At 48.8% G+C, this 13,794-nt stretch overlaps 1 protein-coding gene across 1 annotated transcript; it reads left to right on the forward strand.

Moving 5' to 3' along the window:
* The first annotated feature begins 1,963 nt into the window (after nt 1-1,963).
* Nucleotides 1,964-8,888, forward strand: LOC142259119 (uncharacterized). Its single transcript, XM_075331629.1, has 4 exons — nt 1,964-2,070; nt 2,154-2,251; nt 2,445-2,535; nt 6,540-8,888. The coding sequence occupies exons 1-4, from the start codon at nt 1,986-1,988 to the stop codon at nt 7,658-7,660; spliced, it is 1,395 nt and encodes a 464-aa protein (XP_075187744.1). The 5' UTR covers nt 1,964-1,985; the 3' UTR covers nt 7,661-8,888.
* Nucleotides 8,889-13,794: the final 4,906 nt, after the last annotated feature.

Raw genomic sequence — 13,794 nt, forward strand, 5'->3', positions numbered from 1 at the left:
TAGTGTGCGGCTCTGCAGGTGGAGGTAGGTGCAGGGTATTATATATCTAGTGTGCGGCTCTGCAGGTGGAGGTAGGTGCAGGTTATTATATATCTAGTGTGCGGCTCTGCAGGTGGAGGTAGGTGCAGGGTATTATATATCTAGTGTGCGGCTCTGCAGGTGGAGGTAGGTGCAGGGTATTATATATCTAGTGTGCGGCTCTGCAGGTGGAGGTGTGTGGAGATTCCCCATTACTGGGGCAGGCGGCATTAACCCCTTCAGCTCTGAGACTTTCTTGGAGTTTTTCTTTCGCTGATTTCTATGAATCGTGAGGTTTTTGTTTCTTTTCCTCTGATAGATACAGACGCCCCAACTATGAGAGGCCGGAAGTGAGGAAACCCGTCTGCCCTCAGTCCTCGGCCCCTTTCTGCCCTCAGTCCTCGGCCCCTTTCTGCCCTCAGTCCTCGGCCCCTTTCTGCCCTCAGTCCTCGGCCCCTTTCTGCCCTCAGTCCTCGGCCCCTTTCTGCCCTCGGTCCTCGGCCCCTTTCTGCCCTCGGTCCTCGGCCCCTTTCTGCCCTCAGTCCTCGGCCCCTTTCTAACATCGGTCCTCGGCCCCTTTCTGCCATCAGTCCTCGGCCCCTTTCTGCCCTCAGTCCTCGGCCCCTTTCTAACATCGGTCCTCGGCCCCTTTCTGCCCTCGGTCCCTGGCCCCTTTCTGCCCTCGGTCCCTGGCCCCTTTCTGCCCTCGGTCCCTGGCCCCTTTCTGCCCTCAGTCCCCGGCCCCTTTCTACCATCGGTCCTCGGTCCCTTTCTGCCCTCAGTCCTCAGCCCCTTTCTGCCCTCAGTCCTCGGCCCCTTTCTGCCCTCGGTCCCTTTCTGCCCTGAGTCCTCGGCCCTTTTCTGCCCTCGGTCGTCAGCCCCTTTCTGCCCTCGGTCCTCGGCTCCTTTCTGCCCTCGGTCCTCGGCCCCTTTCTGCCCTCGGTCCCTGGCCCCTTTCTGCCCTCAGTCCCCGGCCCCTTTCTACCATCGGTCCTCGGTCCCTTTTTGCCCTCGGTCCTTGGCCCCTTTCTGCCCTCGGTCGTTGGCCCCTTTCTGCCCTCGGTCCCCAGCCCCTTTCTACCATCGGTCCTCGGTGCCTTTTTGCCCTCGGTCCTTGGCCCCTTTCTGCCCTCAGTCCTCGGCCCCTTTCTGCCCTCGGTCCCTTTCTGCCCTGAGTCCTCGGCCCTTTTCTGCCCTCGGTCGTCAGCCCCTTTCTGCCCTCGGTCCTCGGCCCCTTTCTGCCCTCGGTCCTCGGCCCCTTTCTGCCTCCCACAGTATAATGCTCCCCCAGAATGTTCTCATTCTATGTTTCCCCTTATTATCTCCAGTAATTGTATTATTACAGCGGATTCTTTATGATGTTACATCGTCATCTTCTCCCCATTCAGGTCCTTATAATATCGGATCCTCTCAGTGGAGATCTTTTATATAAGAGAATTCTCCTGATTGCCCCGTGAAGGAAGGATATGGACAGGGACAAGATGGCGGAGAGGATATTACACCTCACCCTAGAGATCCTCTTCCGGCTTACTGGAGAGGTGAGAGATTCTGATGACGTCACATTACATCATTCTTATCTATGGGAATAACAGATGGACAGAACTGGAGAGGTGAGGACTCTGGAAATGTCTGGAGTGAGATTTATTACTGTGTCTCTCCATAACCAGGATTACACAGTAGTGAAGAAGACCTCTAGTGAGCGCTGTCAGGCCCCTGTGTCTGAGGGATGGAGAAGACCCCTGAGCCCAATCACGGGGCCTCCACCTCACCCCCCGATACATGAGGACATCAATGACCAGAAGATCCTAGAACTCACCTACAAGATGACTGAGCTGCTGACTGGAGAGGTGACACTGCTGGGAATGCTGGGACATTATACAGTAACGCTATGAAGGGATCGGGGGTGACGGTATCATTGTATGTGTCAGGTTCCTATAAGGTGTCAGGACGTCACCGTCTATTTCTCCATGGAGGAGTGGGAGTATTTAGAAGGACACAAAGATCTGTACAAGGACGTCATGATGGAGGTTCCCCAGCCCCTCACATCACCAGGTAATAGACAGGACTAAATACACACGGCCTATAATTATCTGTATGTAAGGAATGAATTCAGTCCCTGTATGTGTCTCCTCCAGGTCTATCCAGTAAGAGGACAACACCAGAGAGATGTCCCCGTCCTCTTCTCCCACAGGACTGTAAACAAGAAGATCCCGATGTTCCTCAGGATCATCAGGTAGATGGAGAGAAGGGGCCATGAAATCTCCCTATGATGTGTAGACGGCTGTGAAGGTCTTGTGCTCAGTCTTGTTTTATCCTCCAGTGTTATATGTGTTATACTTGTGTAATGATAGCGGTGGAGATGGCAGGATTAGAGCTGATCATAGATGGGACTTCTCCTTCTGTGACTTTTACAATATTTGTTTCAGGGGGAAGATCTGCCCCATATTAATACTACAGAGACATATGTGAGGGGTGATGAGTGGAGTAAAGAGGAGATTCCTATAGATAACCGCCCAGGTGAGTAGTGACCACTAAATGGCAGAGAAGTCACAGATTCTTCTCAGTCACCGGCTGTGGCTGCTTTATCAGGGTTGTTGTCCGGCCATATCAATGGTCACCATTCTGCTGCTAGACCACCACATGCTCCTCCACCCAAAACTGTCCCCATTATTTTGTGTTTTCGACGCCCTTCTGTTGGAGTGAGATCTGTTTCAGCCAGATCTTACAGGTAGGATCCATCCTATCACCTGAAATTAGAAGACGTTGACCCTTAGCTGCCCAGATCTCTAATCTATAAATCAATATGACAGCATACGTAGAATGTGCAGACAAGTTAGAAAATCATGGGAAGAAGAATCTAATCTGTATGGTGGACCCCTAAGAGAAAGCGGAGGGTAATGATGCTGGTGACGTCCTAGATTCTTAGTTTGGTGCCGAGTTCGCCAGGTGAATAAAGACTGATTGCTCTCAGTGGGAGAAACAAAATAATAATCTTGTAGTTGATGAAGAGACCTCAGTAGTCTGGAAAGCTTGCTCTGTAACATCATTTACTTTATTTTTGTTCGCCATTAATAAGTATCATAACTACAAGATTCTTATTGTTTCTCCACTGAGAGCAATGACTCCATCTTCCTAGAATCTCGGCATCTTATTGATGGATCTTCCTTCTCTCCCTTCTGATGAATGTGCTGATAGGGGCGTTTATATCCAAAATTGGGCACAGGGTAACTGTAACATATGAGGGAGGTTAGGATTACCCCACAGTGGGTACATGGAGGCCGGGCAGCCCACTCACATGATACCCAAAATGTAATTAGAGAAAAAAGGAAAGTAATTAACACATAAAGTTCTGATGTTTTTACCTTCAAGAGCCTGAAAGATATTTTCTCTGAATTCTACAAATGTCCATTATATAAGACCTTGTACTGGAGCCGTCCATTGTGGAGTCCGAGAGGCAGAAAGTAAATGTCTAATATTTCTTCAGGAAACTCATCTGACAGAAAATATTGGCCCCTACAATAGTTTGGATTGCCGAGAGCCCCCGAGCCACATACTGTAATTACTCCAGATGTGTCCCCTCTAGTTACTAAATCACTGACGGTGAAGGCTGTCGGGGTGGAGGGCGGTCATTTTAGTAGATGTTATTGTCTATAGTCACAGTTTCCTCTATAGTAGTTAGTACCAAAGCCGCTCTCATTTCATGGCTTTCCACTGCAGTCAGTTTTCTGCTCCTATCCAGGCCCCGTTTCTCCAATCTGACATCTGTCACTTTACATGATAACACATCTGTAATGCTGAATCTGATCCCAGTGTCTGAGATTTATTTTGTCGCATATTCTACTTTATCTTAGCTGTAATGTAAGGTTGATTTGTTTTGTATTTATTTAAAAAACCTAAAATTCTCCAAAAATGTAAAAGAATTAGAAGTGATCAAACATTGTATTTGGATGCCCTTAAAACAAATAGTGATACCACAACATATAGTCAGTAAATAGCATTTACCTTATTCTGCTTTAGTGTAAATGACTATTTTGACTCTACGGAAGCCATATCTCTTTATAATCAAGACTCTTTCAGCTACAACCATTGTGGAAACCTCCATTTTTCCACTGATTGAGAAGTAGTTTGGAATAATTTTCGGCTGCAAAACACTATCTGATGGCTTATTATTCCAATATATGGGAAGGAAAATGAACAAAGATGGTTGAACATCATGGTCTACTGCAGGGGTCTCAAACTCAGCTGGGGGAATGGGCCTCACATAGGAAAAAAAATCGAGGGAGGCTGTATTCTTTGAAGGACAAAGTGACATTTTTAATGATTCCATGGGGGTTTTTTTTCTATACACCTTTTGGATCACTATTTTAAACATTTTTGGTTGACTACAGCAAACCTGCACCTTTTTGTTTAGTTAAGTGTGTATATATATATTAACAGCATCATATAGTCATCTTAGCCAACATCTTGTAGTAATGTCCCCCATCCTGTAGTAATGTCCCTCTTGTGTCCTGTATACTATGCACATCCTTGTGTCCTGTAGTTATGTCCACCATACTGTAGCAATGTCCCCATCCTTGTGACCTGTAATAATGTTCCCAATCCTTGTCCTCTGTAGTAATGTCCCCATCTTGTCCCCTGTAGTAATGTCTCCCATCCTTGTGCCCTATAGTAATGTGTCCCGTCCTTGTACCCATCTTTGTGCCCTGTAGTTATGTGCCCATCCTTGTGCCCTGTAGTATTGTGCCCATCCTTGTAGTATTGTCCATACTTGTGCCCTTTAGTAATGTGCTCATCCTTGTGCCCTGTAGTATTGTGCCCATCCTTGTAGTATTGTGCCTATCCTTGTAGTATTCTGCCCAATAGTATTGTCCTCATCCTTGTAGTATTGTGCCCATTCTTGTAGTATTGTGCTTATCCTTGTAGTATTTAGCCCAGTAGTATTGTGCCCATTCTTGTAGTATTCTGCCCATCCTTGCTATATTCTACACATCCTTGTAGTATTCTGCCCATCTTTGTAATATTCTGCCCATTCTTGTAGTATTCTGCTCATCTTTTTCATATTGTGCCCATCCTTGTAGTATTCTGACCATCCTTGTACTATTTTGCCCATCCTTGTAGTATTGTAGTATTCTGCCCATCCTTGTACTATTCTGCCCATCCTTGTAGTATTTTGCCCAACCTTGTAGTATTCTGCCCATCCTTGTAGTATGGTGCTCATCATTGTAGTATTGTGCCCTCATCCTTGTCCCCTATTATGCCGCTCTTCACAAACTCAAAAAAAAAATAAAAAAATTCTCCTCACCAGCACCCTTTCCCTCAGGGCTGCGTGCTGATAAGTATTTGCAGCGTTTTGGAGGCAGCATGTTTCAGCTGCGTCCAGAGCGCTGGGTTGTACAGTACATGCAGAGTGGATGGGATTTCCAGAAATCCCATCCACTGTGCGTGTGCGGGCCGCAGCAAACACTGACCAGCGGTGCGGCTTTCAGGGTCGCAAGTGTCCTCTACTGAGAATACAGCGAAGAGACCGCAGTGGTCCGAACCCTGATAGTGGGTATGAGCAGCTGCGGTCTCCTGTATTCTCCTGCGGAGGAGACTCGCGGCCCTGCAATCAGGACCCGCTGCGTCCAGGATACAGTGGGTCCTGATCGTGGTCACATACCTGCTGTTTGCGGCTGACGATCGCAGCTCCATGCTGGGAGCCGGCAGGCAGGGTTTTATAGTACAGTTGAATCATTTGCGGTGCCGTGCACAGGATCTCTGAGCACTATACTAATGGCTGTCGCTGGCCAATCAGTTGCAAGGAGGTGACATCATACAGCGACATCACCTCCTTGCATCTGATTGGCCGCGTCATCCATTGGTGTAGTGGAGACAGATCCTCTGCGCAGCACCGCAAATGATTCGACTATACTATAAAAATCCTGCCTGCCGGCTCCCGGCGTAGAGCTGTGATCGTCACGGGGTCTGCGGGACGCAAAAAGCAGCCTCAGGGGCCGCATGCGGGCCGCGTGTTTGAGACCTCTGGTCTACTGGGTCCTGCTCTGATGTCTACTGTTATATTGTGAACGGTTTTAGTAAATAATTACAATTTATATAACTTGCAATGTCTGTAGCTATGTTATTCTCGCGGGTACGAGTGGGAGAAGACCTACTGTGCCACAGCACTGGATCAACCAGGAGTGGCATAACTAAGCGGCTAACTCATCTTCACTAGATCCTCTGATGGTGAGGATAGGCATGTGCTAGAAGGTGGCTGCCAGGTGCTACGTAAGGCTGTAATAGTTGACCACGGAGTTTGGAGATGGGATACTGACATTCTCTGATGTAGTTGGGTGCAGATCTCCGATCCACCTGTGCCTGTTAGCCACACATGTTGATCAGATCAGCAGACGTGTGGGATTACCGCAGGCTCGCCGCCGTAGCCATAGTAGCTGGAGAGAGGTGACAAAGGACGTACCAGTACGTCCTTGGTCATAAATGAATTTGTATATATCATTAAAAATAATTTTTATTCTTGGCAGGTGACTGTACCAGGAGACCAGAGGCACAACTGACATCTCCAATTTTTAAATCAGATGACCTTGATAGCACACAAGATATAACTGGAGTGAATGCCGCTATTCCAGATATACCATCATCCCTTCACAGCAAAGATTTATCATTGGAGTCTTTTAAACAAGTCTTACCTTCTGATTCATTACAGACTATTAAGAAAAACAAATGTCACAAAAGAGGCATTGAAAATCGAAGTGCTCTATCAATAAATAAGCCATTTTCACTGTCAGAATATGGAAAAATTCACACAGTGGAGAAAAGATTTTCTTCAGAGTCTGTTAGCTACCAGAGAACTTGCACAGGGGAGAAGCCATTTTCATGTACAGAATGTGAGAGCTATTTTTCACGTAAATCACATCTTGTTACACACCAGAGAATTCACACAGGGGAGCAGCCTTTTTTATGTTCAGAATGTGGAAGATGTTTTGTAAGTCAATCAAATCTTGTTAGCCATCAGAGAACTCACACAGGGGAGAAACCCTTTTCATGTTCAGAATGTAGGAAATGTTTTGCAGATAAATCAAGTCTTGTTAAACATCAGAGAACTCACACAGGGGAGAAGCCATTTTCATGTTCCGAATGTGGGAAATGTTTTGCAGATAAATCAACTCTTGCTAAACACCAACTAATTCACACAAGGGAGAAACCCTTTTCATGTTCAGAATGCGGGAAACATTTTAACCAGAAATCAAATTTTGTTAGACATCAGAGAATTCACACAGGGGAGAAGCCTTTTTCATGTTCAGAATGTAGAAAACATTTTAACCAAAAATCATTTCTTGTTAAACATCAGAGAACTCACACAGGGCAGAAGCCTTTTTCATGTTCAGAATGTGGGAGAGGTTTTGTAAATAAACCATGTCTTGTTATACATCAGAGAACTCACACAGGGGAGAAACCTTTTTCATGTTCAGAATGTGAGAAACATTTTAACCAGAAATCAAATCTTGTTAGACATCAGAGAACTCACACAGGGGAGAAGCCATTTTCATGTTCAGAATGTGGGAAATGTTTTGCGGATAAATCAACTCTTGCTAAACACCAACTAATTCACACAAGGGAGAAACCCTTATCATGTTTAGAATGAGGGAAATATGTAACACAAAAATGGCATCTTTTTAAATATCACAACTCTCACAAGGGTAGAAGCCATTATCACACAGTCATATGAAAAAGTTAAATTTTGTTTAAATGCGGATTGCACATTTTCTGTTAGTACAATAAACCTCATTTGAATCCAGAAATATTACTCAGTCCATCAGTTATTAGATATATGAACCTGAAATAGCTTTTGCAAAAAACCAAATTGTTATAAAGAAAAAAGGTTAACATTAATAGGGGTGCCCAAACGTTTTCATATGACTGTACCTAGAAGGTGAGAAATATTTTACTTGAAAAATATAATTTGTTGACTACTAACAAAAATTCACATTGGGAGAAACCATATGTTTGACAAACTGAGCAAGAAAACACAAACGAGACAGTCACAGTAAAGGCAAGAAAGTAAACAAGAAAGGGAAAGCATGTTAGAAGTTACATTAGAATTACAATATATACAGTTACTAGTGATGAGCGAGTATGCTTGTTACTACTCGGTACTCGCACGAGTATCAATGTACTCGGGCTACTCGGCGGGGACCGAGTAATCTCGCGATACTCGTGCTGTACTCGGGGTCTTCATGTTGGCGCTCTTTTTACAGCCATCCCTTATGCAGGGATTGGCTGGCAGACCACTGCAATGCCACAGCCCTGTTGTGGAATTGCAGTGATTGGCCAGCCCGCACAGCGTGACCGTGCCTTTAGCCCGACACTTCCCCGCTCGGCTACGGCCCCTCCCGCACTCCACTCCGCGTGTATATATATATATGCACGCTTACACACACACGCACGGTTTTTTTTTTAATTTACAGTTTTATGGTTTCTACATGCTGCCGGGGGTCATTTCAGAATAATACTCGGGTCTCCCATAGGATAACATTGGGCTCGGTGCTCGGGCCGAGTACACGAGTATTTTGAGATGCTCGGCCCGAGCCTCGAGCTCCCGAGCATTTTAGTACTCGCTCATCACTAACAGTTACTAATAGATATTTGTTTTCTAAACATCAAACAAAAATTAATATTCCATGCATTTCACTTTGTTATATATTTAAATTATATTTGTCCACTATATGGACAAGAGTATTGCAACCCTCCCCCAAAATTACCCAACATTTCTCCTCCCTCTTATTAACTCCCAATCTCAGCGATCTGCCATTCATTACAGTTACTTTCAGCGCACAATCTCCATGTCTGAACAATGTCTGTAGCTTCTCTATACTACAATAATAAACATGTTCATGTTACAAATTACTATTTACATCTATGATCCATTCCTTCTTTGTGGAAACTATTGATGAGCGAACCTGTTGGTATTCGGGTTTGTCGAACCAGCATGGACCAGAAAAAGATCGGTTTCAGAAGGTGAACTTGACCCCAAACTACGAACCCCATACAAGTCAATGGTGAGCTAAAGTTTGGGGCTGTAAAATGGTCGTAGTAAGGGCTAGGGGATTGCAAAAGCAACCTAAATGAAGGTAAAGGGTACTTTACCCGCTGCGATATCGGTACCGATATCACTAGCGAGCGTACCCACCCCCGTCAGTTGTGCGTCACGGGCACATCGCTGCTCGTGGCGCACAACATTGCTAACACCCATCACACGTACTTATCTTTCCTGCGACGTCGCTCTGGCCGGCGAACCACCTCCTTTCTAAGGGGGCGGTTCGTGCGGCGTCATAGCGACGTCACACAGCAGGCGGCCAATAGAAGCGGAGGGGTGGAGATGAGAGGGTCGCATGAGCGATCGCACGCGCCCCCGTCGTTTGTGCGAAATTGCCCGTGGCGCACAAAGTCGTTTACCCTCATCACATTGTGAGACTGTGACCGGGGTTATCTATGACGGCCGGTATGTCTCGCCCCGGTTGTGCTCACTCCATGATAGAAAGTAGATCCACTCTAGGGTTAATGCTGTTTCCCTACAGGCTGAAGGAAGGGTTAAATAGAATCAGGAACAAGGGCAGGTGTGCCGGGTGTGGGGGAGTGAACAGAACTCCCTGAGTTCTCTGCTGGAGAGGCACATGTATTTTGTTGTGGACTTTTGTTTGGACATTAAAACCGTGTGCTGTGAACCTTAATGCCTGGATCCCGTGTCTTCTGCTGCGTAGCCGACCGTGCTACCTCACATATGGTGGAGAATGTGGGCATGACAGCCGGTGAGGTGTAGCATCCATCCCTGGTGACCCGGTAGCACATGTCCTGGATTCGAGCGGCTATACTACAGCCCAAACCCGGCGACGCCATGGAGGACATACTAAGGCAGCAGCAACAGACTAATGCACAGCTACAAGAGGCTAATGCACAGCAGCAGCAGACCAATGCACACCTGCTCCGGGCGTTGGAACGTCAGCAGCAATCCTTGCAAGCGCAGGAAAAAAAGGCACCAAGAACAGATGGTTCTCCTGGCCAAGTCGATCCGTGCCGGACCGGCAGCAACAACCCCGGGACCGGGTGACGATGGCAGCGTCCGGAAAGCGGTGAGACAAGCGTTGCCAAAGATGACCCCGGGTGATGATGTGGAGGCGTTCCTGGCGGTGTTTGAGCGGGTGGCCGAGCGGGAAAAGCTGCCGACCCCCCAGTGGGCTGAGGTATTGTCGCCCTATCTGACGGGGGAACCCCAAAAAGCGTACCTGGACCTCTGTACCGAGGACGCCATTGACTATGTGACCCTGAAAGCCGAAATACTGGCTCGGTTGGGGGTGAATACCTATGTACGGGCTCAGCGGGTAAATCAGTGGTTCTATGAGGAAGCCAAACCCGTACGCTCCCAGGCCTATGACTTGTTGCATCTTGTAAAAAAGTGGTTGCAACCTGACACTCTGAGCCCGGCGCAAATGGTGGAAAGGGTAGTAGTGGATCGTTTTGTGCCCACTTTACCCGTCACCGTTCAACGGTGGGTAGGACAGGGTGACCCGAGTACCCTGGACCAATTAGTGTCCCTGGTAGAGCGGCATGTGGCTACGCAGGACTTGATACGGGACACTGAGACTTTGCGTACCGCCCGTCGGACCGGCCCCTCCAAGTCTAGGGCCAAGGACCCACCGCTGACAACGGTGCAGGAGTCCCCTACCGTCCCGTCTGAGGCCGCGGCCGCCATTCCTGAGGTCCGGAAGGTTCTGTACCCTAAACGACAACCCGTCAAGGGAGTTTCCGTCCCCATTAGATGTTGGCGGTGCCAGCGGGTGGGACATATGGAAGCCCAGTGTCCACTCACCACGGAGCCCATGGATTGTGGGGTTACCCGGCGGGGTTCAATGTATGCTCAGGTGGTGTGTACCGCTGACCTGGTCTCCCCAGAGACGGAGCCCCACTTGTGCCAAATACAGGTGAATGGATGTCCGGTTACAGGATTGTTGGATTCCGGAAGCTTAGTGACCCTTGTGCGATCCACCTTGAAAGCTAAAGTAAAGGCCACAGGACGTACCGTGGGGGTGGTTTGCATACATGGGGACCGCCGCGACTATCCCACGGGGATTGTCACCATCACAGCACCTTGCGGTCAGGTGCAACATGAGGTGGGACTTCTTAACACTCTTCCTTATGACGTGATCCTAGGAAGGGATCTGCCCTATTTTTGGACTTTATGGAGGGGACCCCCTAAGTCCCCTCAGTTATTGGTCAGTCCGGGACCTGAGCCCTACAATCCTGAATCCGGGACGCCTGCCGTAGGGGTCACCATGATAGGGACAGAGTGTGAACCCGATAGGTCACCCCTAGAGGTATTGGCAGGAGAGGCTGAGATGGTCGAGCCCATCCCGGAGTTGGAGGCGTCCCCGGATACGTTTGGGACAGCCCAACTCCAGGACCCTACGTTAATACATGCCCGGAGTCGGGTGACAGTAGTTGACGGGGTGGCACAGCTGCCCGGTGCCCAGGTAAGGTACCCCCATTTCGCTCTTAAGCAGGATTTACTCTACCGGGTAGATGAAATACGGGGCGTGGGGGTAGAACAGTTGGTGGTGCCCCAGCCGCATCGCCGGCGGGTCCTCGACTTGGCTCATAAACACCTTATGAGTGGCCACCTAGGGGTCAAGAAAACGCAGGAGCGAATATTGCAAAGGTTCTATTGGCCCGGGGTTTTTGGGGAGGTAAAACGGTTCTGCGAAACCTGCCCGGAGTGTCAGCTTACCGCACCCCTGACCCATTTTCGCAGTCCGTTGGTACCGTTACCCATTATAGAAGTCCCTTTTGAACGGATAGGGATGGATCTGGTGGGGCCCCTCGTAAAGTCCGCTCGAGGGCACCAACACATCCCAGTGATCGTTGACTATGCCACCCGGTATCCCGAGGCGATACCTCTCAGACATACTGCAGCAAAGCTTATAGCTCGGGAGTTGTTTGCGGTGTTCTGCCGGGTGGGGTTGCCCAAGGAGATCCTTACGGATCAGGGGACCCCATTCATGTCTAAAGTGACCAAAGAGCTATGCCGGCTACTCCAGATCAAGCAGTTGCGTACGTCTGTGTATCATCCTCAAACGGACGGTTTAGTCGAGCGTTTCAATAAAATCCTGAAAACCATGCTCAAAAGGGTGATCTCCAAAGACGGGAAAGACTGGGATATGATGCTTCCCTATTTGATGTTTGCCATACGAGAGGTGCCACAGGCATCCACGGGGTTTTCGCCTTTTGAATTGTTATACGGGCGACGTCCCCGGGGATTGTTGGACCTGGCAAAGGAAACATGGGAGCAAGAGCCCACCCCACATAAAGTGTGATTGAACACATTTTGGGTATGCAGAACCGCATAAGCGCGGTCATGCCAATTGTGAAGGAGCATTTACAGGAGGCTCTGGCCGAGCAAAGCGGCCGCTACAATAGACAAGCCACCATGCGGACCTTTAAACCCGGGGATCGGGTGTTGGTATTAATCCCCACGGCGGAGAGTAAATTCCTGGCTCAGTGGCAAGGCCCCTACGAGATAAAGGAAAGAGTAGGGGTGGTTAACTATAAAGTATTGCAGCCCGGTAGGCGGAAACATGAACAAATATACCATGTCAACCTATTAAAACCTTGGCAGGAACGGGAAAGCCTGATGGCTGTTTTTTCCCCACCTCCCTCCTCTTCGGGTCGTTCACATCCGGCTCCCGCAACCTCCGGAGAGGACGAACCGGAAGTAAGGATTGGAGAAGCCCTCACCAAGTAACAGAGGCGAGAGGCCAGACGGTTGGTTCAGCAGAACCCCGATGTCTTCTCCGAGCTGCCCGGTAGGACCAGTCTGATACGACATGATATTGTCACCGAGCCCCACCTGAAGGTACGCCTGAAGTCATACCGGGTACCGGAGGCTCGACGACAAGCCATATCGGAAGTAAAGACAATGTTACGCCTGGGGCTCATCGAAAAATCCCGGAGTGAATGGGCTAGTCCGATTGTCCTAATACCAAAACCCGATGGCTCCTTAAGGCTCTGCAATGACTTTAGGAGATTGAACGAAATATCCAAGTTCGATCTCTACCCCATGCCCCGGGTGGATGAGCTGATTGATAGGCTGGGACAGGCGCGATATTTTACCACGCTCGACCTGACCAAGGGGTACTGGCAGGTGCCACTGACGGAGTCCGCCAAGGAGAAAACCGCTTTTGTTACGCCGGAGGGTCTCTTCCACTATGTTGTCTTGCCTTTTGGGTTACATGGCGCTCCGGCCACGTTCCAGAGGTTGATGGACTTAGTGCTGGAACCCCACCAGGCATATGCATCAGCGTACCTTGATGACATCATTATTTACAGCTCCGATTGGCAGACCCACTTGGAACAGGTACAAGCGGTGGTGGACGCGCTTCGAACAGCCGGATTGACAGCCAATCCCAAGAAATGTGCGTTGGGACTCACGGAAGCCTGCTACTTGGGCTACGTAATAGGCCAAGGAGTGATTAAGCCCCAAATTAACAAGGTTGAGGCGATCCAGAAGTGGCCTAGACCCCTGACCACGAAGCAGGTTAGGGCCTTCCTGGGTATCGTGGGGTACTACAGGAGGTTGGTAAAAGATTTTGCGGGACTATCAGCCCCCTTGACGGACCTTCTCAAAGGCAAGTAGTCCGTCATGGTGCGCTGGACTCCGCAGGCCGAGGACTCCTTCCGGGCCCTGAAGGGGGTCCTGTGCGGACAGCCCGTTCTTGTACACCCTGA

This window comes from Anomaloglossus baeobatrachus (assembly GCF_048569485.1).
Source record: "Anomaloglossus baeobatrachus isolate aAnoBae1 chromosome 5 unlocalized genomic scaffold, aAnoBae1.hap1 SUPER_5_unloc_27, whole genome shotgun sequence".
Lineage (NCBI taxonomy): Eukaryota > Metazoa > Chordata > Amphibia > Anura > Aromobatidae > Anomaloglossus > Anomaloglossus baeobatrachus.

Coding starts and splice junctions, on each gene's coding strand:
- LOC142259119 (XM_075331629.1), top strand. CDS start 1,986: ATGGAGGAGTGGGAGTATTTAGAAGGACACAAAGATCTGTACAAGGAC. Junction 2,071..2,153: donor CCAGCCCCTCACATCACCAG/GTAATAGACAGG, acceptor TGTCTCCTCCAG/GTCTATCCAGTAAGAGGACA. Junction 2,536..6,539: donor TCCTATAGATAACCGCCCAG/GTGAGTAGTGAC, acceptor TATTCTTGGCAG/GTGACTGTACCAGGAGACCA.